The 27,490-nt window shown below is 36.5% G+C and overlaps 1 protein-coding gene across 1 annotated transcript; it reads left to right on the top strand.

Moving 5' to 3' along the window:
• The first annotated feature begins 635 nt into the window (after window positions 1–635).
• plpp2a (phospholipid phosphatase 2a) lies at window positions 636–27,490 on the top strand. The gene is made up of 6 exons (XM_057332944.1): window positions 636–1,025; window positions 20,169–20,320; window positions 20,980–21,242; window positions 22,704–22,761; window positions 23,207–23,383; window positions 25,255–27,490. Exons 1-6 carry the CDS (start codon window positions 962–964, stop codon window positions 25,402–25,404), a joined length of 864 nt encoding a protein of 287 aa, XP_057188927.1. The 5' UTR covers window positions 636–961; the 3' UTR covers window positions 25,405–27,490.

The following is a 27,490-nucleotide window of genomic DNA, read 5'->3' as shown; positions in this document are numbered from 1 at the left end:
TGAAGCTCAGGTTTCTCCTGCATGGAGGAGAGCAGACAATGATCTGCACAATGCAAAGTGTATAAAGTGCAATAAAATAGGTGTAATAAATTTACTAATGTCTTCAAAGGTGAGGATCGGGGCTTAAGTACAGTAGCTCAGTTTTGAAACAATGTGCAGTTAAACATATTCAGAACCATCTTGTGATGACAAACTATGAGATTCTAGTTTTGCTTTCTGGACAAAATTGAGGTAGACATTAGATAAAAGACATTTGCTGAGCATCTGAACTTCGTTGATCCTCAAAGGCAAAAAGAGAAATTAAGAAAAATATTTCATGTTTCTATTAAGGGTAGGATAAGGTTTAGTCTCTTGTTAAAGTAATAACATTGATTTAAAAGCAAATCCCACAGCTAAATGTTTGTTTCGAAGTTTATTGCCAAGACAAAATAACTAAAAATATAGCTACACACATTTCTCAAACTATCTTCTTTTGTGTGCACATAGGAACTCATAATAAACAAACTAATAAATGACAGAATTTTAGTTTGTGGGTGAACTATGCCGTTTGTGTTTTAAAGTCATTTTACTTGTTTGCAGATGGAGAGAAAGTGTGTCTGCGCGCGCGTGTGAGAAAGAGAGCGCGAGAGAGAGCGCGTGTAGTGGTGACGTCAGTCGTGGGGAGTACACACCACGGTGTGCAGGAGTAGAGTCAGTTGAGTTTGCGCTTCACGCTGCAGTTTTCACTTTTCACGCGTCTCTTTAGCTCGCGGGAAATTCGTTTTGTTTAGAGTCCGTGGCGCAAAATGATCGCCGTTCAGCGCGCGTGATCCTGAGGTCCTGATCTTGATCCCCATTATCAGCGCACCTTTACGCAGGTAACAGGGAGAACTTCCGGAAGAACAAGCAGATCGGGTCACCGCTCGAGCAGAGATTTTATACGATTTGAAATCAAACTCGAGGAGAGATTACCGGGACGATCATGTCGGATCTGAAGAAGAACAAGTTATTTATGCTGCTGATGGATGTTATCTGTGCGTTAGTGGGTGAGTTTCATCTCCTCTTTCATATTTGCATACACAAATCTGAACACGATTGTGAAATAGAGTTCAATAAAGTTCACCTGTCCCCTTCTGTGTCTTCTCAAACTTCACAGCGCAATGAAATGTCTTTGTGTTTTCGCATTTTTGTATTTAGGTGTATATTAAACAATAATGTGATTGTTACTTGTAAGTGTTACATTCATATGTCTACTGTAACATTACTAATACCGGGAGGGCTTGGTAAAATACCGAAAATTAACTAGTTTTTTAGGTTAGCTGTGTTATTTTTTTAGGAAAATTATAGTAATGGAAATGGTAATTAATCTGCCTAAAACTACTAAACTTTTACTCTAATAAAACCATGGTAAATTTTCCAAGTGAGTGTAGAGGGTGTGATGAACCTGTCACAAAAACCTGTTAATAAACCACTTTTCTGAATATGAGGAATATTAATAAATATTGGTGAAAATTTTGTTTTCTGGACATATGGTATTCTTTAATATGCATAGGATTACCCTGTAACATCACGGCACATGTATATGTCATTTATTTTATACCATGTTACTTATCAAAGTTTGATGTTACCCTCTGAATGCATCATTGCACCATAGTGCTTTTTAAAATGCTTTTCCGGATCATTCCCAGATGACTTCTTCATTTCAAATTAGTTCAATTATTACTTAATCGTAAAGCTTCTTTTTATTTCCCAATTTATTAATCGTTCTTGATGGTAAGAGTTTAACAGTCATTAAATCTGACAGGGATCAGGGATCACAACGTTCCGGATGTTTACATCCCCTCTTAGAGGGGTCATATGACACGGCTAAAACGAATATTATTGTTTGTTTTAGATGTAATGCAATGTGTATACACGATTTAAGATTCAAAAACGCTGTATTTTCCACATACCGTGCATGTTTGTATCTCCTCTTTGCCCCGCCTCTCTGAAACGAGCTGATTTTTTACAAAGCTCATTGCTCTTAAAAGCGAGGTGTGCTATGATTGGCCAGTTCACCAGTGCGTAGTGATTGGTCGAATACTGCAAGCGTGTGATGGAAATGTAACGCCTCTTACCATATTTGGAACATCAGGTTCCTCTTCAATTGTGCTGACAGGTACGCCCACCTTACTTGCGTATACATTTGGGCGGTCTTAGTCAAATCATACCACTAACTGACGTAGATTTGTGGGGGTGTGGTTACACGAGGCGTTTCAGGCAGGTCTGGGTGAGCATTCGCTTGTAGATAGAATGCATCTTTTGTTCAGACACTTTCATTTTTGCAATTTTACTTGTCTAATACATGCATGGGCAACTTATAACACACTAAAAACACAAAAAAAACACGTATTCGTGCCATATGACCCCTTTAATTCTTCACATTGTTTCCACAGCCTGCATTCTTTCACCTTCAAAGTGATTTTTATGGGTTTCCTGGTCCTGCACTCACACAAAGTCTTTTTTTCATTTCAGCAGTTTTGTAAGGACATCAGTCTTTACATCAGACATTCAGTGTCCTTGTTACAAAACTCTCTCTGAACTCATTATTTCACCAACCGCCAATAGGCTATTTATGAGATGAAGCTGACATCTAATGCCTGTGCTTGTTTAGTCAATGGATTTATATATTTTATGACTTTTATTATAAATACTGTTTGAAAATTGCTGCAGCAGTATCACATATCATTTGACGTTAACCACCCCAGCATCAGTTGAAGCACCCATTTCAGTCGATGTACGGTGGCTCTGGTGAAATAAAGAGTGAAAGTGTTATCAGATGCACTCAGCTGTATCACAGAATAACAACAGCTCTATTGAAAGTCGTCATAGTAACAATGGTGACCTTTAGGAGAGTCTCAGTTCACTAAATCACATTTAAACATGAATCAGTTCTTGCTCTGTTCTCATGTCAGATCTGAGAAGAGTTCACATTGAGTTGTTGTACGGTACTGTAATTCGGTTCGCCTTGAAAGGCAGATTTCTGTCCTAACTCATTCACTGCTCCAAACCCATGGGAGTTTTTTGAGTACTGCAATAGATGTTTTGCCAAATGTCCAGAAAACCTCTTCGTCAAGAAGACAGTGAAACTCCAAAAGTGACCAAATACTTAACATGACTCGATCTTGTTCTTAATGTATTGAAAGTCTTGCCTCCAGATTACAAAGTCAATTCAGATATGGTGTGTCAAGATGCACCACTGCGTAAAAGGACCTAAGACATTTGACATCATACCATTTTGATGCTCTACATGTGAATTAAATTCAAGATCTGTTGTGGAGATGATACATTTGAATGGACTTCTTTAATGCTTGTTTTTAGGCCATTTTGTTGCACGATAAAGAGCTCTCTAGACCAGTGGTTCTCAAACTTTTTTGTTGTAAGGCCCCTTTGTGTTGCGGCCCCCCCAAATAAAGACGTATAATCTTAAACTTAAAATTTTAATTAAACCAAGAAAATATTCAGTTAAACAATGTTAAAACATCAATTCTTTTGGTTGGTGGCGTTGTTTTTCTGATGTTTGATTGCACAAAATTGATGATAAATATCTATATTTCTAAAATGCCACAAAATCTGTGGCCCCCCTTGAACCATCTTGGGGTCCCCGAGGAGGCCACGGCCCCCAGTTTGAGAACCACTGCTCTAGACATTGTATGGCATATCTAGACATTATATGAGTCTCTTGCGTGTTTTGGAAAAAGTCAAACCACACTGTTTTTATGTTCACTCATAAAAAAAGGTGCTTCAAAAATCTTTTAAGCACCTTTATTTTTAAGAGTGTTGAATAGTTGCTTTCCAAACTGAGACTGATTTAAAATTCTCTAGCACCTTATGGACTTGGTTTTTTGCTACAGTCTTTAGTTTTCTCACTGAGGGAATATGTTTCATAATATATCTATTTATATTTAATAATTTACAGCATATTTTACTGGACTATTTCTACTGATTTGTAACACCCCTGTGAGGAATAAATTCTGTTAATACTTTGGAAAAAGGATTTTAACAAAATTTTGAAATGTTTTAGTAAGAAAATCATCTTAAACATCGTATAAGGGGAACTCTGTTGTATTAGTAAGGGCTTTCTTCTTTTTCTTCTTGATTTTCTTTGTTCTTTGAAGTAATTTTTACTTCATATTTACAAAAGCCATAGAAGGTGGCATGGTGTTAAAAAAGGAAAGAAATAAAAATGGATCTGGTTTTGTGCTAATATGAGAGTGAGTTACCAATGGTCATTTGTGGGCGAAGCATTTTTTCAATATGCTTTGAACAATGCCGCAGCGATTGATTATGGAGTTTTTTGGGAAGTAGGCGTGGCTAACAGGTAGAACCCACCGCTTTCATTCGGCAGAAAAATAATTTGTCTCTCCTGTTCTCAGGGGGCTTAAGATATTGCTTCTCATCCCCGCGTTTGTCTGAACATTCTTCATGCACTGTTTGGATTTGTAAATGTCTTGTGATGCTTCATGTCAAGACTTGATCTACGAGCAGGTCTGTTCAAGTTCAGTGTCATGAAGCTTACGGCTGACGTTCCCGCTGTTCCCTGCTCTCAGCTTCAGAAAGGATCTGCTCTGAATCCCATTAACATGTCGGACCAGACAAAAGCAAATATTTGTGAACGTGTCTGGATATTCAGAAGATTTTGAGTTCAGGGTGGTTGATGACGTGCTGAATGAGAACAGACTCATTGTGTGATATTGGGTTAGTCGAGTCTGATTTTAAAGGCGAAACAGTTTCTCAGAGGAAAAAAATCATTTGTTTAGCATGTTTAGAGATTGATATATGATGCGTTAAATCATGTGACTTAGAGAGATGCACTATTGCTTTTATAAACTGTTGGATGATTTTTTTTGTCTGGGGAATTAAAGCTACAATCTGTAACTTTTGCACCATCTCTGTTTGAAACATGAAATTGCAGGTTATTTTTTTCTTTACGTGGTTTACGTCAAACTAACATTTCCCACGAAATCGTCCCGACTGCTGAACGTATTATAAATCATTATAAACAAACTATTTCGAATCAGGGCGAGGTAAGGAGACAGTTTTCAACACCCTATAGATGATTTATTTCATCAACAACAAAAAAAGATGAATTATAGCTTTTAATAATTTCTTCAGTTTTTGGCTGCGGTATTTCTTCGTGACCTCTCTCAGAGGATTGCAGGTTATTTTGTTGCCAGCTACGATCTCCTCTCTACTTCATATCAAATTTTAGCTGAAACAGCAGATAAAGTTCCTCGCTCTGACCTTTGGTGAAGCCTTCATGACATCACATCACATGACTGATATTTGTTTTTTATTGAATCTTCCATTAGCCCAACTGCTTTACTGCCTTTAAGCTTTACAGGACAGTTCAGATTCTAACAGCTATGTTTGTAAGATGCTCATGTAACCTCACAGGATAGAGACTCAGTATTTCCTCTTCCTTTGTTGCATGATTATTACTGACTAAAGCGTTTATAGGAAACACTTTTAATTCCTAAACGTGACAAGTCAAGTGTGCAGGATTTCCTGAAATCAGCTGGACTTTGAAGTTAATAAAAAAATCTTTGTTTAAAATACGCAAAGACGCAATCTTATGATGATGTTTGTAGTGGGTGAAGTGTTTTTTAGAACTGCTGGTGGGTGATGATGATGGTTAATGAATGTTTTTGTTGTTTTAATGTCTGTACATTCATCTTTACAATATAGGGTTGGAAATCAAGTACAATTGTTTTCCATGATAATGACAATGTTTTCTTTAATGCTCCCTCATTTGTAAATCGCTTTGGATAAAAGTGTCTGTCAATCATGAAAGTAGTAAATGCACAATGTTTTTATTTCTGGTTTCAATAGTGTTATGTGTAAATATTAAAGTATATTAAATGTTTTATTAATTTCTGATAAGCTATTACAGTTCTGCTAAAATCATCTCATCGGTTTCCTACAGACACTTGTCATCAGATTAAAAATCCAAATTCAAAGCGTCAGCTTTAAATGCTCTGTGTTTCACATACAGTGAGGGAAATAAGTATTTGATCCCCTGCTGATTTTGTAAGTTTGCCTACTTACAAACAAATGAAGGGTCTATAATTTTTATGGTGGGTTTATTTTAACTGATAGACACAGAATATTTAAAAAAATCAGGGGAAAAAAATGTTATATAAAGGTTATAAATTGATTTTCATTTCAGTCAGTGAAATAAGTATTTGATCCCCTACCAACTAGCAAGAATTCTGGCTCCACAGATTGGTTATGTGCCTATATGGACCACAGATTAGTCCTGTCACTTTAAGAAAGTACTCCTAAATCAGCTTGTTATGTATATAAAAGATGCCTGCCAACAGAATCTGTATCTTCCAGTTCAACCTCTCCAACACCATGGTCCAGACCAAATAGGTTTTAAAGGATGTCAGCGACAAGATTGGAGACCTGCACAAACCTTGAATAGGCTACAGACAGAAGCTTGGTGAGAAGGAGACAACTGTTGGTGTGATTATTTGGAAATAGAAGATATACAAAATAACTATCAAATGCCCTTGTTCTGGAGCTCCCTGCAATATTTCCCCAATGGGGTAAAGATGATCATGAGAAATGTTAAAGATCAGCCCAGAACTACACGGAAGAAGCCTGTTAATGATTTCAAGACAGTTGGGAACACAGTTAGCAAGCAAAACATTGGTAACACATTGGTAACACGCTATGCCACAGTAGACTGAAATCCTGAAGCACCCGCAAGGTCCTCCTGCCCAAGAAGGCCCGCCTGGCTCGTCTTAAGTTTGACAATGAACATCAAAATGATTCAGAAAAGGCTTTGGCGAAAGTGCTGGCACTGCTGTGAGACCAAAATGGACTCCTGTGTTTGGAGGGAGAGAAATGCTGACTATGAGCCCAAGAACATCATGTCTACAGAGAAGCACAGTGTTGGAAACATTCTGCTTTAGGGCTTTTTCTCTGCTACAGGTATACAGGATGACTTCACCGCATTGAGGGGCTGAGGGACGGGCCCATGTACCGTAAAATCTTGGACGAGAACCTCCTCCCCTTAACTAGGTCACTGAAGATGGGTCATGGATGAGCCTTTAACATGACAAAGACGCAAAACATATTGCCAAGACAACCAAATAGTGGCTTAAGGAGAAGCACATTAAATGTCCTAGCCAGTCTCTAGACCCTAGTCCTATAGAACCTCTGTGAAGGAGGCTAAAACTCCAATTTGCTGAGCGACAGCCAAGAAACCTTAAAGATTGACAGAGGAGTGGACTAAATGTATCCGGACACATGTGCAAACCTGGTGACCAACTATCAGAAATGTCTGACCTCTGTGCTTGCCAACAAGGGTTTCTCCACAAAGTACAAAGTTATGTTTTGCTTGGGGATCAAATACTTATTTCACTGACTGAAATGCAAATCAATTTATAACCTTTATATAACATTTTTTTCCCCTGATTTTTTTTAATATTCTGTGTCTATCAGTTAAAATAAACCCACCATAAAAATTATAGACCCTTCATTTGTTTGTAAGTAGGCAAACTTACAAAATCAGCAGGGGATCAAATACTTATTTCCCTCACTGTAAATTGAGATTTAGCAGACGATACTGATCATTTTAACCAGAATAACCCTGGTTAAGGTCAATATCTTATGCAAGCGGTCAGGGCCACATTCCTCCCTTATTTTTCTTTATATTGATGCGGCGAGTTATCAGGATGCAGCTGTTAACATTTAGATTTAGATTGATATGTTCTCTTGTGCAATATTCTCTACTTCGCCTTTGCAAATCGTGAACTCTTTAACCCAAATCCTCTGGCTTTCAGAGAAACATTTGTGTTCAGAGTAATTTGTCTTCAATGTTTCCCTCCCTGATCTGTACGTGGATGTTTTTTTGACTCTTTAGATTTCGGCCTTCACGGTTGCCCATATTCCCCCCGGCTTGAGTTTCATTTACTTTCTTAAGAAATGATGTTTGTGTGTGTTTGTGGACACGTGCGGCGAAGTGTGCAATGTGTGGCGCGACAAAACTAAATGACTTCCACCTTTAACAAAGTTGTGTATAATGCAACCCAATGAGTGTTCTAGTTTTGCTGTGTGATTGGCTATAGTCATTACAATTCGCATACTACATTATCGGCATGTTATATCATGCGTGTTGTCATGATTACTTGGTCACGATATGTTGAAAAAAGCATTAAAATTGATTTCCAGCTTAAAATGCTTTCCTGGGTTTAGCCTGACAAGAGCCCCTCGACAACCATCAAAGGAGACCAGACCACCTTGGTGGCCAGCAAACCCACAAACCACGTTAGTCTGGTTTGGGTTTTAGGGTTGAGAAAAAGCTTGTGTACGTCAGGCTTAGCAGACCGAACAGTGAATGAATCAGGTAATCTGGTCTGTACTCACCCCACTGAACATCCAGAATGCATGAAACAAAACCACAGGAAAGAGACGGGGAACATCCGCGCCGAGCGGGAGATTATATTTACACATGAGATAAACCTGAGAACTCAGAATGAAGAAAGTCAAATTTGCTGAGGTAATAAGAGACAGAAAGGAGGATTAGAAGAGAAATACAGAGAAGTGGGAAAAAGAGGGGAGAGGGGTTTCTTGTGTGGATTAGATGTGTCAGGTTAAACCATCTGCTCTGTGAGCACATACCAGTGAGTATTAGTCACTCTCACAGAAACACTCCAGTAGAACTATTACATAAGATCTCTACCAAAACCTAGTGGTTTGCCTCTATAGGCAATCATTTCAAGCCATCATACGCATATGCCTCCAACACAGTGGCTGTTCTACAAGATATAGGTAGATACTACAAATATAGTAATTGTGTTTTTAGTTGTTTTTTTGGAATTGTACTACAATTTTACTAGAAATGTAATAGTTAAACCTATAGTAAGACCAAGGTTAATTTGTGGTTACCATGGTTTTAATTTAAAAAAAATGGATGGGGTCATCGGACGCACACGGCTGGCCCGAATTTAACTTCCGGTCTGTGTTTGGTTATAATATAGCAATTCATTTTATTTTTAATTCATGTCAATATTTTATTGTATATGAATTGTATTAAATTAAATTAAAACTACTCAACAGTTTTAGTCTTTGACGGTCTGCCGGAAGTTAAGTTTGGCCCACAACACGTTTGTTTATGTTGTTGAACCGTACTCAAAACCAAAAGTGGTTCTTGGCTCGTAATGATAGGGGAAGCACTTTAAGTGCTAATTAGAACCATATCTTAAGTGCTTCAGTGGTTTTTCAGAGGTTCTTCAGCGGTTCTTTGGGTTGACTGAGGTGCTAGCACCGTTTCCGTATAAAGTACCTGTTGGTTCTTTAGCGGTTCTAGCACCTCAGTCATCCCAAAGAACCCCTGAAGCACAAATATATGGTTCTATAGCACTTAAAGTGATTCTCCTATGATTACGAGCCGAGAACCACTTTTAGTGCTATGTAGCACCATTTTTTTTAGAATAGTTAAACCTTTGCCTTCTTTGCCAAGAATTGCATGTATGATAGTGAAGACAGTAAAATGCCCAAATGTCAAATGTAAATTATTTATATTATATAATCTTAATGATTAGTGTTAAGAAATCATTTTTAAAAAGTGTTTACTACATATGTGTGCATGCTATGCGGTTAACATTATTAGATTAGCAACATTCTAATGTCACACTGATTTAAAACAGCGTTATTTGTTATAATAGTTTTGATTTGAGTTTTTTATATTTTAGATTAGCTTTTATTTTTATGTTGTTTTTGTGTTAATTTTAGTTAAAGTTTTAGCAATTTTGGTATATGTTTTTGTCATGTTATAATTTATTGGTTTATTTTTTATGTTGCTATATAAGAGTAATTCATTTTTATTTTAGTTTTATTTTCAGTTTTTGTTTCTCAATTTATTTTTAGTGTTTTAAACTTTTTTCACTTTATTTTTGAGGCAACATCTCATTTTTTCTTTAAGTTTTTCCAATAATTCTTAGGTCAATATTTTATTTGATTTCAATGAACATTAACGTTTCCAAACTTTTAATTTTAGTAAACTACAATAACCTTAATGATGATTCAATGATTCTTGAGTTCAGTAAATATCCTTTTTTGGTTATCCTTATCCTTGTTGCGTTTATGCTTCATTTCATTTCCAAATTTGCTTATTTTATTTCTAACTCAACTTTGAGCTGACAACTCTTTTTCATAAAAAAACATATAGCAACTCGAAAACTATTAAAACATTTTTGTTGTTGTTGTTGTTGTTGTTGTTGTTGTTGTTAAAAATCAACATTTAAGAAGTGTTGGCCTGTTTAATCATGATGGAAATCACACTCATTCACCCCCTTTACATGTCGGTTTCGCACCAGCTCAGCAGTTTTCAAAAGTGCATTTGAAACGATCAAGATCATTTGATCATTCACTCTCGTGTCGTTTCAGACTTGTATGACTTTCTTCTGTGGAACACAAAATAAGATATTTTGAGAATGTCACGGTGGTTTTGTGTTCATACAATGGAAGTCAATGGGGATAATATTTTGGTTATCAACATTCTTCCAAATATCTTCTGTTGTGTTCTGCAATAAGTCATACAAGTTTGGAATTTTGATTGTAGAAAACACATTTATAACTTACAGTGTTAAAGGCAATGAAATAAAATGCAATAAAAGTCATGCAGGGTGTCTTCTAGGGATATTACCACAAGACATCAGCACATGTCTCTTTTTTTTGTTTGCTTGTTTATTGTATGCTGTGAGGTCAGCGTCCTCTGTTTGTTCCTTAAAGCGTTTCAGCCTGTCAGCATGTTTTAAAGACGCAGTTCACCCCAAAATGTATAAGTCAGTCATTATTTAGTCACATAATGATAATCTTGGCCTTCAGCTTAACTGAATTATTGATGGAACCTATGTGTCAGACAGTAAACATGTGTTTTAATTTCATTTTTGGCTTGGTGCAGACGCTGGATGATATCCGGTTCCTCCCCTGTAACTGTGGTCGGACTTTATAGATCTATGTCAAAAATTACTTGGATTCCACATGCAGTCTTGAGCTCATAACTCCAATGTTTTAAGACTTTTTAGGATCCTCGTGGACCTCGAAATATTTTAAAATGGTGATTTTTAGGCTTTATTGAAGTAACCCAAATCAGTAAAATGATAGCATAAGAATATATATTCATACAGTGTAACAGTAATACTGTTTAGGTCAGTGTTTCTCAACTGGTGGGTCGTGAAGTGTACAGTCTACGAAACAACATCAACAGGAATAAAAATCGAAATGTTTTTCTGATGCGAGACTTTTATTTTGAAAGACGTGCGTGAAAGCTATTGGCAGATGCCTGAGCGAGTGAGCCCTCGGTCTCCCAATTCAATATCTGTTTTTAGGTGAGATGTTGTCAGGCTGAACGTCATGACGGTGTCATTATTCTATCGTTATTTTCTTAACTTGTTACGAAATATAAAAAGGCTTTCACTTCAGAAAAACTAACTATCCTGTGACTGTCCTGTAGACGTTATACTATACTCGCGCAAATGCGGCGGCGCGCGCTGTCTTCACTCAAGTGCAAAAGAAACTACGAGCATGGCATGCAACGTGTGAAATAAAAGTAAAGTACCTAAAAGTTCCTGTTTCAATATCCACGGTTCAGCTTCTGCAACGTTCTGCAAGATGTTTGTCGCATCTGTCTCCGCCAACATTTTTTTCCAAATGTTATCAAATCCCATTATCGTTCGAGCATGCCGGTACTTTCTCTGCGTTTATGTAACCCATCCACATTTTCCATCTTCATAAAACCAGATCTTCATCTTGGCAGTATGCAGTCACATTCTCGACTGATTCACTGTTAGAAAACAAAACGGCTATCCCTTTTGGGAACCTCACTGGCTGGTGTTAAACACGGATGCTATTGTAGTCTTGTGTGTATTTTGGCATTGTTGGGTTTGCAGAGATGAATAACATGTATAATTTCACATTTCTCCGTCCATGGGAAACCTAGAACGGAGTCAAAGGCCGCGAGAGCAGCAAACTGTGTCCAATCGTGAATTTTGGAATGTTTATTTTATCCGGTTTCATCTCGCTTGAAACCTGAGAGCCGGATGATATTGCAACAGACCCCTGGAGACAATAGCGCTTATTTCTTGAGTTCAAACCCAAAGACAAACGTTTCTTTCATCACTCGGCACTGTAATAACGTTTAACTATGCCTGCCATGCGGTCCTTTAGCTGGTAGTCCAAAACTATGCGTGAGTCCTGATCTTCAGCAGAACTTTGAGCTCTTGAGATTGCGAGAACCTCAGCGATTCTCAGGCCCGGCTGTGAAATAACCACTTTAAACATCGTGATGAATAAATACGAACAGATCTTCGTTAATTAGAAAGGTTTATGAAGCTCTTTGTGGCATTTTATTTTTTTACCTGTAAGATCTCCAATATCTCACTTTTCATCCTAGACATCACTAAGATTAAATGGAGAGCAAATGAAAACGTTTGCTCATATCTCCTGTCTCTCAGATATTACTTCTGAGAAAAAGATTCAGAAATTTTCAAAAAAGATTCAGAAATTCAGAAATGTCTCTGTCATAATGTGAGAAGAGATGTCAATAATGTCTCAAACTGAGCTCAGATTGGTCAAGTCTTCAATCAAAAGTCAATATTAGTCTGGTTATAAAAAGATTAACAGTTTAACTCGCTCAGCAAGTTAGTTCTCTTCAAACGGGTTTCCCTTCTAGTAATTCTTTAATGGATGTTTTATTATGGAGCTCACGATCAACTCCATTCTCATGAACTCATCATCTTCAGTGTAACAGGAATGGGCATGTTTTATTGCTTGACATTTCTCCATGTGCTCCACGGAAAAATGAATACAGATCTAACACCGTGTCCTCATTTGAAAGATGTGTGAGGTAGTGTTGCTTTCGTCAACAAAAATTATGACGAAATATGGTCGTCAACGAACCTTTGTGACGAAAACGAGACGAGACAAGACTCAACGTAAATGCTGGTCATGTGACGATGACTATAATTAAATGTATAATGCAATATTGTTGACGAATAAAAACGAGACTATGTGGTTTACAAAATAAAAACTATGCTAAAATGTCTCTTCATTTTCGTTGACCAAAACAAGACGAGACGAAATGTTACAACGTTATTTCGTCTGATGCTTTAACCTAGATGCGGAGCGGAATCCTGTTATTTAAATGTCATCTGGCTGTTCTGAGTGAATTATGTTCACAGTTTAACATACAACACGAGTGATGGTCGAGTATTTATCTGCGTCTGCTCTGTATGAGGACATGAACTTCTTTTCCAGAGTTGCTCTGAGAGTTTATTTTACGAGCGTTACTGTTACTGTTTGAGTGAAGCTATCGGCAAACACAAAAACTCAAGCGTCTAACCAAAGACCCGTCAAAATAAAAGTCCCTTTAAATTGAACACTCAGACAAAAAATACTTTAGTGAACTATAATAACTTTAAACCTCTCTAGCACCAGTGCTATTTGCAAAAAAAGTCTGCATTAATTTACTGCATTCTGTATGCTACTACAGGGCACTGAGGGCAGTCACTCTTTTCCTGTTGGTTCTTTGCAATGCTGGCAAATGTAACCTTCCAGTTGACTTGCCAAATCACTTCCATTTGTTTTATGAATAAAGGATATTGGACTGGGTTATGACAAATACTTTGATTTTAATAGTAACACAGCAAGAAAAAGAAAATTTGTATAGGAAAAAGATGCATTGAGAATTGTTTTATCATCGCATCGCAGCCCTCTGAATCGTAATCGAATCACATCGTGACGTGCCTAGAGATTCAAAAAAATTCAAATCAGAGCGTCTTGCGTGTCTGGAATGGATGTATTCTTGAGTCTATAAGGTAACAATAATATAATAAGATAACCTTGTTTGAAATGGGTTTGGCTAAAATAAAATTTTGGTTTTGTCTATACTTCTAGGTACTTATACTATATTGACTGGGTTAAATAGAATTGCATTACTAAAAAGAGACTAAAATAAAATTTTCATTGACTAAAACTAGACTAAAATGTCATCAGTTTTCGTCGACTAAAACTAGACAAAAATAGTCATGGATAATTCTGACTAAAATAAGACTAAAATGCTCAGACTTTTAGTCGACTGAAACTTGACTAGACTAAAAAGAGTATGAACGTGACTAAAATAAAAAAAAAACTAAAATGACAGCTTGACACAAAGACTAGACTAAAACTAAAATTAAAACAGGCCGCCAAAAACAACACTAGTGTGAGGTATGTTTAATTCTTCAACTACATGTTATGCTCAAAACTTCTGCTGCTGAGCTGTCTTTTTTGCATTCGCGTTGCGTGCATTCGCATTTATAATACGTCCGTCAAAGCAGCCAACGCCTCCGTTCCGGCCCCATACATTAGCGGCCCACCGGGAAAACGCCCAGTACGCCAGATGGCCAGTCCGCCCCTGGTTGACTTTGTATGTAATTTATTTGTGCAAAATTTGCGTTTGGTGTGAACACAGCATTGGAGTCAGACTAGTGTTGGCACTTTTGCTTCTAGTCTCTGATCTGTCACATAGTATATTGTAATGCAATTAACTGCTAAATAAAGCCGTTCTCATTGACAGTTTCTGACGAGTCGTCTGTCGTTCTAATTTCAGTTCCGGGTCAGATTTGCGTCACTCGGTGTAATGCCCGCCTACGTTCCATTTGCGACGCTGTACACGGTAGACCAATCACAGCAGACTAGACCATCTGACCAATCAGATCAGAGTTGGCTGACAGAAAGGAGGGGATTAGACAGATGAATTGCCGAACGAATCATTTGAGAGTCAGTCAAGAAGTAAGGTCATAATAACTGCCTATTATTAGAAAATGAAAGTGTTTTTACACCGTGTATGTACGTTAGCTTGTTTTTGGACACTCCATAAACCAAAGTAGGACCTTAAAAATCACAAAATATTTACTCTTTAAAACTTTTAGTTTTTAAAGTTTGATGTTTATGTGCGACAGTTGTTGAAATGCATAGTTAGTTAGGCCATCTCATCATTGCATCCGGATGTAATGTAATTTAATCATTTGACGAACATTTTATGGTTCTGAGACTTCCACAGAATGTATGATATTTTCTTAATATTTCCATTACTTATTGATTGTGTTGTGGATGTGAAGAGATCTGTAATCAGTAAAAACTAAAGTATATATTTGAATCATATTTTACCTATCCACATCTAGGATGCAAATACGACAATAAAACCCGTGTAGACTAAAAACCAAGAAAAATATCAACATTGACCCCTGGACATCTAAACCTGGTACAGAGCAAATCTGCCGTCTGTTTAACAAACCGATGAGGCATGTGTGAGGCGGAGAGTCAATATTTGAGCAGCACATGCGGTCACAGCTGGATGTTTCTCAGGAGTGATGTTTCCTCACAAACAAGTCAAGGAATCCAAAGAAACTCCCAAAACTCGTCTGGCGCATGCTCATTTCAGGTAACATACTGTAAACACACAAAGAGGTAAAGCACCTGTTCAGACACCCGCAAAATTCTCAAAGGAACCCAGACAGACCCTTTGCTATTAAACAGACATTTCCTGATGATACAATGATTCTACTGTAAGCCGTATGTCATCATCTGTTGATTTTTTAAAAAGCTGGGTCACTTTCTGTTTGTCATTCCTGCCTCATGGTTCTGGTATGTTCCAATATATATATATATATAGCTCTACAAATTTAAATAGTTCTAAATGTCTAACATGGAGCTACTGTATATAGGAAGAAAGAAGAACTTTCCCTTACAACAAAAACTACGATGGTACCATGGTGCATTAGTTATAATGTTTATGTTCCTGGAGCTCAATTTTGTAGAGCTTTGTGTTGGGTTGTGGGTTTGATTTCCAGCAGAGCCACTGAGAGAGAGAGTTGCGTCAACTTTGTTGACTCCAGTACAACAGTTTTTTCACATGGCAGTTCATGGAGGCTCTCAATAGTTCCCGAAGGTTACTTGGAGCTGAAGCTAAACAGACCGATTGTGATGAACTTTTAAACCATTTAAAAACGTAAGTCATTTAATGAATAAAAAAATGAAAGAAATAAAGCATTTAAAGAGAAAACATAACTTCATGGAGCTATCTGAAGGCTCCATGAATCACGTGACGTGCGAAAAATGTGAACTTCCGTTATTGCGACTCTCTCTCAACGACTCTGATTCCCAGGGAACACATGTATAAATAAAATGCATATCTTGAACGCTTTGGATGAAAACATCTGCCAAATGTGACGGTAACCAAAAGATTCTAGTTGTCTCTGCATTTTTAACTGAGGGAAAGCATTGTTTATTCATTTGTTGATTTGTTATTATAATTCGCTATACATTATTATACACTGTATTTAAAAAAATCCAAATCCTTAGTGTTTTTGTCAAGTTCCCTATAATTAAAGGGGTCATATGGCGCGAACACGTGTTTTTCTGTGTCTTTGGTGTGTTATAAGTTGCATGTATTAGACATGTAAAATTGCAAAAATGAAAGTGTGGGAACAAAAGATGCATTCTATCTAAAAGCGAATGCTCACCCAGACCTGCCTGAAACGCCTTGTGTAACCACACCCCCACAAATCTACGTCAGTTGGTGGTCTGATTTGACTAAGACCGCCCAAATGTTTACGCAAGTAAGGTGGGCGTACCTGTCAGTACAATTGAAGAGGAACCTGATGTTCCAAATATGGTAAGAGACGTTACATTTCCATCACACGCTTGCAGTATTCGACCAATCACTATGCACTGGTTAACTGGCCAATCATAGCACACCTCGCTTTTCAGAGTCATGAGCTTTGTTAAAAATCTGCGTGTTTCAGAGAGGTGGAGCAAAGAGGAGATACAAACATGCACGGTATGTGGAAAATACAGCGTTTTTGAACCTTAAATCGTGTATACACATTGCATTACATCTAAAACAAACCATAATATTCGTTTTAGCCGTATCATATAACCCCTTTAAAACCTCCAGTTTGCATCTGTGAAAAAGAAATCTAGCTCTTAGTTTTACCGCTGCATTCAATCGATCGGTTGTCTCTGTTCTCTAAACTGCATCTGAACAATTTCTTCTCCTAGAGTTTCACATCCTTCTGGCTAAACCGATATTTAGCTCAAACCCTGAGAGAGAAAGTGCTGCTCTGAGAATAGTTACGTCCTATCCATGTAATAATATTGATTCACTAAAAAAAAACGGATCCAAGATTTGCACTCTGACTTGAAGAGGCTTGATGCTTTTTCCCATACATTTGGACCTGTTGTGTGAAATATCAGAAGTGGGGTAGAAAGGTCAGCGCAGTAAAAATGAGATGCTTTTCTAATCTTCAAAGCGTTTTGTTTGTCGTTGTATGTAAATTGCCTGAAGTTTGCACTGGATAACTCTGACAGCCTTGCTTAAAATAATTCCTTTGTGTATGCTGTTTATTAAGCTGTGTTAAGAGATAAGCAAACATACTCATGCCAAAGTTTATCGAGCGTTCCAGTTTTATGAGTTCACAGTGGCCGACTCCCAACAAATCTCATTGTCATGTTCTCACATCCTTTTTAGAAGAGGTTTTACAGTCAGACGTCATTGACACAAGCTTGCTTGGTCAACACACAGCACATCTTTTCTACTCTGTATTTTTTTTCTGGAACTAATTTTAGGATGTCTTCATAGAATATATGTCTGTTCTCAGAAGTATTGATGATGCACATATAGACGATTTCATAAACAAACGTTATGTGGCCCGAACCTCCTCAAATAACTGTGGAGTAGGTTTAATTTAATTTAATACAATAAATACACATATATGAATATAAATCTATTTTAATATAGATTACATCTAAAATATATTATATTATAACCAAACACAAAACGGAGGTTAATTAATTAATGAATATATGTCTTCAAACTCTTTTCTTCTTACCATTTTTCAACATATTCAATTCACATTTATTTGTATAGCACGTTCCACAATACATATAGTTTTAAAGCAGATTTATAGGAGATGACAAAATGAGAATAAAACAAACTCTTAGTCTTTACACTTTTACTTTAGCCTTCTGTTTGAGCTGAACTTTTATTTTCCGTCAAACTTCTATTAACACTGTAAGCTTTCTTGCTGACTTAAACTTTTAAATACAAGCAAATTGGCTTTACTTTTTTATAAGTAACAAATGCTCATGTCTAAATTTTCAACAGCAAGTTAAGCCAATTTTGATTGCACTTAAAAATGTAAGGGAGCCGAAATAATTTCTTGTCGTTCAATTGTTGTTCTTTCTCAATTTAAAAAAGTGGCAAGAGTTCATGGAATTCATTTTGAATGTGTTTATCATCCTCTCTATTTTCCCCATGCATTTCTGATATCATCCGCTTCCCAGAAATCATCTGTAACGAATCATTTCTTAAAAGCAACCTGTGTGTGTTCTCGCATCCTAAGATCCTTCACGCTGACACGCACGCACGCATAAAAGACTTAAGTCATTTGGGAGCAAGAGTGCTTCAAATGTGTCATGGTTAAGTACATCTGGTTCAGTGCTTTTACAGTTTTGTGTGTGGATCCAAGTAATGTAATATCTCTGGGCTCCAAGGTCTCGATCCTGAGGAAAGAAACCGTTGCTTTGGGAATAGGAAATATGTTGATGAACTTAGGAGTTGAAGCAAATTGCCTTCATATCCAAAGGTTATTTTCCCTCAGCGGCCCGCGAGGAATCCGATCGGCATCTCTGCTGTCAGATGGGAAGAGAGCAGCGCGGAAAATTCCGGCTTTGGGAACAATTTCTCTCACACTGAAATGTATAAATACTCGCTCTGTTGGTTCCCATGACTTTTGATGAACAATAGTTTCATAAAGTTCACGTTAGAAACTTGGATCTGTGCCTTTCCTTGTTTTGAGATACTGTGGGCATCCGTTTAACAGACATCTGGTGGCGTGACCCTGATGATAAATCTCACTGATATCCTGTATACGGGTGGCAAACAGAAAATGTCACTGAATTCTAAATCTGATTTTAATGTGGTTTAATTCTGAATGTGTTTACGATTTGTTTGTTCCTCTGGATGTGTACAAACTTTCGGATATATTTTGTGCCAATTTCTGTATATTTTTCTGCATCTAGTGGTCTGTTTCTAGTGGTGTACTGATATACCGATATATAAAATGAAGTCATGTGTTTATTGTGTTTTATTGGTGTATTTTTTGAGTTATTATTACTTACCAACTGCAATTTATTTACTACTTGGAATGCAAAATAAAAAAAGAAGATTTTTGAAAATGTTTAAAAACGGAGTTATCTGTTTTTGCAAAGGAAGTCTTCATATAATAGCAATATGACATCTTTTTAATTGTGTCGATTAAGCTGGCAACGCATGACCTGCGTGTTTAATGTGTGTATATACAGTAATGTTTTATTATTTTGTTTTCTAATTTTGTTCTTTTACTGCTTTAGGACATTTTAGGGGTTTAGGGTTCCTAGGGTTTAGCCTTCTTATTCTCTTCTTATTTTCTTTTATTTTTCAGTAGACCTATTCATTTTTTATAATTAACCTTTAATTAAACATTAAATGTTGACAATTGTATAGAAAGTTGCACGTACAACAGAAATAAATGACTTTTTATAGATTTATTCAAATAAATAGCTTTTCATGCATTGTATTAATTTTATAAATCAGTGTATTCATTTATAAAATAATAAATTGTGTATTAGGATGTCAAACCATTAATGGCAAGTAATCACATCCAGAATAAAAAGTTTGTGTTTACATAATATATGTCTGCTGTGCATATTAATTTTGTATTTACAAACACATACATGTGTACATATTTAGGAAATATTTACATGTATTTATTTATGTTTATCAGTCATTTGAGATATATATACATGTTTATTCATTTTTATATTTTTCTTAAATATATACATGTATGTGTATGTTTTTAGAAATAAATATTTTATTTAAATTTTATTGATCAATTTTTAATCGATGTTTAAAAAATAAATCTGTCATTTGAATTTCTCCAAAATGTATTTTTATCTTTATTGTAAACCCATTATTGTGTATTATATACAATTGTGAGCAAAGTATAACATTATTTCTAATTAAAACAATAATATTCCCACGAAAAATTGAATTGTTTTTGTGTTTAACAAATCAGCAATCTGAAGCAAATAATCCCACTGTTTGTTGTTTTTAGTGGCGATGCCGTTCATCATCATGACCCTCGTTTACAGGCCGTACCAGCGTGGAGTTTACTGCGATGATGAGACCATCCGCTACCCCTACAGACCAGACACCATCTCCCACAAAATGATGGCTGCCGTAACCATTTCCTGTTCCATTATCATCGTGAGTCTCTCTCAGCCAATCACTGATCACCACAAACATTTGTGTACAGTTCACCTGACACACTATAAGAAAAGAGTTTTCGTTTTTTGTGGTAACTGTTCTTTTAAGAACCACAGTAGTTGTCTTACAGTGGTAATGAAATGTGCTGTATTTGACAGGGAAAATATGCAGGTTGTTTATTTCCTCGAGGCATCATGTTCTGTGACAACACTGATATTTACTCAATATGATTCGTCACGAGCGAGAGTTCAATTCTTTCACCATGAGTCATTTACGTCAGACAGACTCATACTATCACTCACTTTTCATTTACTCTGATTCCCGGAAACAAATCATAGGCAAAACATCATGGTGAAATATTTCAACATACCTCTGATGCACTGATCTAATTAGCGGTGTTTGCTAAGACAAGCGTCACTGCTGTTGCTCATACACGGGGTTGGAGATTTGGGAAAAATGGATGTCATGGGAATTTGAAGCGATTTTACGAGGTGGATTATTCATATGAATTTGTACGATGTGAAACACGAAAAAAAGCAATAACGACGATCATACAGCAGTCTTACTGCTTTTCTAAACAACTGTAACTTACAAAACAAGATCGATCGGAACCATGATAACGTACAAATCTAGTTTTAATGGTGTTGTTTTGTTTCTAGATCACTTCAGGAGAGGCATACCTGGTCTACACCAAACGGCTGTATTCCAATTCAGGCTTTAATCAATACGCCGCTGCGCTCTACAAAGTGGTGGGGACATATATTTTCGGCGCGTGCGTCAGTCAGTCTCTGACCGATATGGCCAAGTACACCATCGGACGATTGCGGCCCAACTTTATAGCCGTGTGCGCTCCAGAAGTCTGCAACGGCTACATGCTGGAGATAAACTGCACGGGAAACCCTCACAACGTGACGGAATCCAGGTACACAAGCCTGGGTACAGGAAGGGTCGAAGGTCGTAAACCGCTGACCTAGCGTCCTGTATTTGTTTGTTTTTGTCACCTGTTGTTTCACTTCCTGTTTCGCTGGTAAATTTATGCTGCCTCAGTTTTTGACCTTTTAGCTCTCCTTTTTTTAAGTGTTTAACCTCAAAGACCTCGGGTCAATTCACTGTAAATTATAGAACAATTTATACAATGACGATTGTTCCACAGTAATAAACAGGAAAATAACAAGCCCAGCTATATATATATATATATATATATATATATATATGTAAACATCCACACAGAATAGCGAGACTGAAATGGTGTAAATATCTTCTTTAAACTTACTCACTTACATTTAAAATCTCTAATAGGTCATGTTAAACATTTGAGCGTGCCTTTACAAAAAAAACTTTGTGCTATTTGTATACTCTTTATAGACTGAAAAAAATCAGCAATATTATCAGAAGTATCAGAAAAATATTTGAAGAAACACTCCTAAGCAAAATATAGTTGTAAAGTAGTTGTGTACTCAAAGTCTACTACTGTTACACTTAAGTATACTTGACCGTACACTTTTACGATCTAGAAAGTGGGCCAATCTAGTCCTTGCAGTAGTAAACTTACAAGTATACAAGTACTGGTAGTTATTACCTAAAACAATAAATAGTGTATATACTGTATATAATTTATTTAAATGAATTTGAAGTGTACTCACTAAGTTAAGTGCATCGCTTTGCGGCCCCCCGTATAAAGACGTATAATCTTAAATTTAGAATTTTAATTAAACCAAAAACATTCAGTTATACAATGCTGGAACCTCAGTTCTTTTGGTTGGTGGTGTCATTTTTCTGATGTTTGATTGCATAAAATCTATGATAAATGTCTATATTTCATAAAATTCCACAAAATCTGTGGCCCCCCTGGATCCATCTTGGGGCCCCCAGTTTGAGAACCACTGCTTTAAGAGACTTTACATACTTTATGATCCTCTAAAGTGCCTTGAAATGCACAGCTTTGTTTGATGTGTTTACATCATTTCCACTGAACAGGAAGTTAGCGTGGGGCATATTAAATGGCTCCTCCCCCTTTTAAAAAAGTCGCACTTGCGGCGCTGCATCAAGTTGAACAAGCGTAATAGCTTATAGTTTACCTCACAGCCTGTAATCTAATGAGAAGATGATGTGCAGAATGATGTCATAAAAGTCATTAATCCTTGAGAGATTGTAAATTTTAAATGCTTATATCTTCTAAATGAGAATTTTGTCAGAATTTTGAAAAACGAATTATTCTTAAGGCAAACATATTCGTACTAAAATCAGAATAACTTCAATTTTTGATTTCATGGGGACTTTAAATCTAATGCACATGAATGTGTCATTCTTGTCAAAGCTGTGAAAATGATTTACAGTTTCCTCTCTTTCTATTTGTTTCTCGTCTCTCTCTCCTCTGCTCCAGGCTGTCGTTTTACTCCGGTCACTCCTCCTTCGGGATGTACTGTATGTTGTTTCTGGCGGTGAGTATCTGCATCGCTCCTTCCTCTTGGACAGACACAGAACGCAGATAAAGCAGAGAGGCAGGAAACAAAACTGAGACAATACACTCCAACCTCAAACATCCCAAAGTCTCGAGCTTTCAATCACAGCAGGAACACTTCAGCCAAACATGAAATAACTGGCTTCAATTATTCAGCCTTACTCACCCACCACTTTCACGTATGACCGCTGGTTGTCAGGGACCAAAAACATCATGCAAGTAGTTATAATATGACTTGTGGGCGGTTTTCCAAATCTGTCCAAAATGTCTTCATTTGTGTTCCACGAGAGAAAGTAAGCTCTCATGTTCAGACATGTCGAGGTTGTAGTGAGGTGCTTTCCCATAAAATGATTTTACCTTCATATGTTTCATGTACTCGAACAGACCTCTAACATTATCGTGTGATCGTTTGTTGTGTCGCGTAGCTTTACGTCCAGGCCCGTATGGCATCCAAGTGGGCTCGCCTCCTACGTCCCACAATTCAGTTCTTCCTGGTGGCCTTTGCCATTTATGTGGCCTACACGCGTGTGTCTGACTACAAACACCACTGGAGTGACGTGGTCGTGGGTCTTCTGCAGGGGGCGCTGGTGGCCATCCTCACGGTGAGTGAATCTCACAAAAACACAAGTAGCAAGATTTCACATACGTGTTTGGATTTGATGCTTTTTTTAAAGCGATTTAAAGTGCAGACGAACCCACAACCTCAGATTTGCGAGCATCATGCATATACAGCTGCGGGGAAATTAAGAGAGCATTCCAAGTTTTCATTTATTCAGCATTTCTAGATGTATTGTGGCCAGTCCAGTGTCTGTTGAATATAAACCAAATCAAACCTCAGGAGCGGCACAAAGTCTTCTAACAGCAACGTGAAAGACTGACAGCATGACAAGACATAAAAATATCACAAAAAAAACCTTTTCTCAGCAAATATGACATTTAAAGTGAATCTAAACTTGTTTTCTTTGCAGTGTTTGAGGTCAGAAAAAAATACAAAGTATATGTTCTGTTAGTTTCACTTGTTTCTCCAATTTTCATTTTCTGCAAATAAATGCAAAAAGAAACAATATTTGTATTGAAATTTGGGAGAAGTTTTGTTAGTAGTTCACAGAATAAAACAAAAAGGATAATTTCATCTAAACACATACCTATAAATATGACATTTTAAAACCAGAAAAACTCATTTTGAAATGTCCTCTTTATTTTTCCGCATACACTCTGTCTATGTAACAATAAATACTGTATAAAATGAAAGTTTCATCAGACACGCACGCCTGACCCCCAATTGACTTTCGGTTTGTGTTTGGCTAGTGTCTAATAATATAACTGTATTTTGTTAATATTCATTTGTATTAATATTTTACTATATAAAAATTGTATTAAATAAACAATTTGTTGAATTTTGTTGTATGATCATTTTATAAATAAACAATTTGTTGAATAGGTCCTGTAGTCTGGTCGCATTTAAAGGAACCGTACGGTACACTGCAAAAAATGACTTCCTTACTTAGTCTTTTTTTCTTAAAAATAATCTTGAATCGAGTGACTGAGAAAAAGGTAAACCTTAATTCAAGCTTATTTTTCTTACCCCATTGGCAGATTTTTTTGCTTGTTTTAAGCACAATTTCATATTTTTTGACTAAAAACTAGACTTATTTTCTTAGGTCACTTTGCTCATCAAGAAAATGCACCTTGATTCAAGAATTTGTAGACATTTTTAATGGAAAACAAGAAAAAAAGACTAAGTAAGAAAGTCATTTTTTGCAGTGTACATTGACATCTAGCGGTTGAGCTTGGTATCGCAGTCTAAATTCAAAATATTGGAGAGACGAGTTTAGCCAAGAAACGGTTCTTCTCGGTTTCTTTTGATTGTAATCAGAAATAATCTACAGATAAGTTCAGTGGGGGTCACAAAAGTAGCGTTTGTTAATGTTGTTAAGATGAAACCGTCTATACAAACACCATATGTGTTTATGTTTACCTAAACGTTTTCCTTAAAGCTGTAAAGCTGTTTTGTACGACAGTTTTTGAGCCATGTAAAAATAAGTAATATAATGATTCGATGAAAGTCTGAAAGAATGTCTTGAAAGTCAAAAGTCAATATTACGAGGGAAAAAAACAGAATTTGGTATTTGTTTGTTCACCTTACTCCAAACACATTCAGATCAAAATTACGACTTTATTCTCAAAATGTTCCTAGTTTATTTTTGTATGACTATGACATTCTTCTCATAATTTTGACTTTATTCTCAAAATGCAAATTTTCTGCAAAAACATTCAGCCAATACCACATATAATTCTAATCGTGATGACAATAATAAACTTATGAATCACTATTATAGTCGGGGTGAGGTAAGGAGACGGTTTCGAACACTTTTTATAAGTACCTGTACTAGCTCAATAACTGATTTATGTTCATTTTTAACAACAACAAAAAAGCCAAAACTGCATTAATACTTCACTTCTCTCGTCACAGGTGCGATACGTTTCTGACTTCTTTAAAGAGCGACCCCCGCGATGCCAGAACGCAGACACTGCTGAAAGCGAAGACATCGAACGCAAGCCCAGCCTTCAGATCGCAGACGCCGAGAGAAACAATCATTACTCGTATAGCAGGCCTGTATGAGCCTGACCTTTGACCCTTGAACCCAGCGTAAGCACGCTCGCGCAGAACCACTGGATGATGCGTCCTCTACCATCATGTCTTGCACAACAGCACACGACGCTGCTCATACGCATACACTGGCACTGACTATACTACGATCCACAGGATTATACTCCCCATTTCATGTAGAGAGAGAGCGATTGCATGAACTAACACTGAATATTATCTTTTATACTCACATGACCGCGTTTATTTTGTATTGTCTCATGCATACTCATATACGCCGTGTGCACAGGATCCAGTCTATAACGCAATGAGGGACTTTATTGTATCGTAGTTCAAGATTGACAAAGTTCTGTTGTTTTTCTGTCTGTGGCTTTTAACCGAGGTTGTTCATGAAAAACGTAAAGTTTAAATTTGATCCAGTTTATATATGAACTGGATTACAGTGATTTTTAAAATCTTTTATAAACAAATGTTGGTATATTATTGTGGCGGTAGATTTAGGGACCTTTTTAACCTTTTGGTTGTTTTAACTGCATCTGTTTATAGCCACATCCATCTGCAAAAAATCAAAGAGAGAGATTATGACTAATTCTTTATATATAGGTTTTATTTTAATGTTTCATGTCATGTAGACTTGGTGTAATGTTGGCAGAATAAGTATCACTGACTAACCACCTGTGTGACTCAAACTATCCACAAAACAATAGAAGATCAGCAAATATTGATAATCAGGTGATAATAAAATACTGTAGCGTTTACTCTAGTAAACTGTAGTAAAATTCCTAGACGCCATAGTTTTGACCCTTACCGTAGTAAATATTAAAGTATACTGTTGTATTTACTACAGTCTATCAGAGTTAATGCTCTTAATGTTTATGTATGTATATACTGTAGTATACACTATTTATAATGTACTACAGTAAATATTATAGTATGCTAGAGTATTTTGTTTCCTGTGGGAAGTGTTTGTCTCTGCGAACAGACATCAGGACAGATGAGATTAAAGCTCTTTAATGCTCAAAACCTTTCACATTCTCCAGTGGTGCAAAGGATTGTGGGCAATATTAGCCCATTAAACAACACTGGTCCAGACGCACTTCCTGTTCCAGTTTTCACAAATGTTAGAACTAAATTAAATGCGAAATAAAAAATGAAAGTACTTGTGTACATCTTGCAATAAATCGTCCTCGAATATAAATCCAACCCCCAGGAATCGGCCATCTGTGATGTAAATGTACCAATCCCAGACTAGCATACTATTTAGGGTGGATAGACAGTACGTGGTTTCTCTCTCTTTGTAATCATCCGATCTAAAGTTTTTGTTGGTGTTGAATGCATCTGCTGTCTACTGTGAGTTGCTATTGCTGCAAAATGTTCCAAAATGACTCCAACATCAGCCCCGCTGAGCTCATATGTAGTGCACTTTCACTCTGAATGTGACAAAGCTCATGGCTCACTTTTGCCAATATTTACAAAAAGGTTTTGTTGAACATTACAGTGGCGTGACTTGTGTAATGTTATTATTCTTCGTGCATCATTTCATACTACATGCAATACTTATGCCTCATATTATAAAATCATTTAAGATGAACCGTTGAAGGTGTTTGAAAATAGTGAAATCAAAATAAACCACAGTACCTAAAACAGACTTTTTCTTTTTCACTTTTTTTTACATTCATATTTTCAATAAGATTTTGGGCTAAGTGTTATTACCAAAACAGCAGGTATGTCCATTATAACAATACCTTCCATGAACAAACACATTTACTTTTCATTTCGAATCCAAACTTTTAAAAGTGGTTTCACAGCTAAATTCACACTGGAGTAAAATTCTGCTCTCTAATATTTATTGTGAACAATTAAAGCTACTGAACCTTATTTCTTTTTTGTGAAAAGAATTTCTATTGTATCCCACTTGTGAAGTTTGCAGCTCCAACCAAAATGTATCTGAACCATTTATTATTTACTCCAATTACTTGTTTGTATTGATTTTCTCAAGTTTTATTGCGAGTGTTTAGCTTATGTTGCACATACGTTTTATTCTTATGTTTTGTATGCGGTTATACCTACAACTTCAGATGAATAAAAATAGTTCAGCGTC

Source organism: Triplophysa rosa, linkage group LG5 (assembly GCF_024868665.1).
Source record: "Triplophysa rosa linkage group LG5, Trosa_1v2, whole genome shotgun sequence".
Lineage (NCBI taxonomy): Eukaryota > Metazoa > Chordata > Actinopteri > Cypriniformes > Nemacheilidae > Triplophysa > Triplophysa rosa.
The sequence above is the reverse complement of the archived record's forward strand: the minus strand, read 5'-3'. Positions and strand labels throughout refer to the sequence as shown.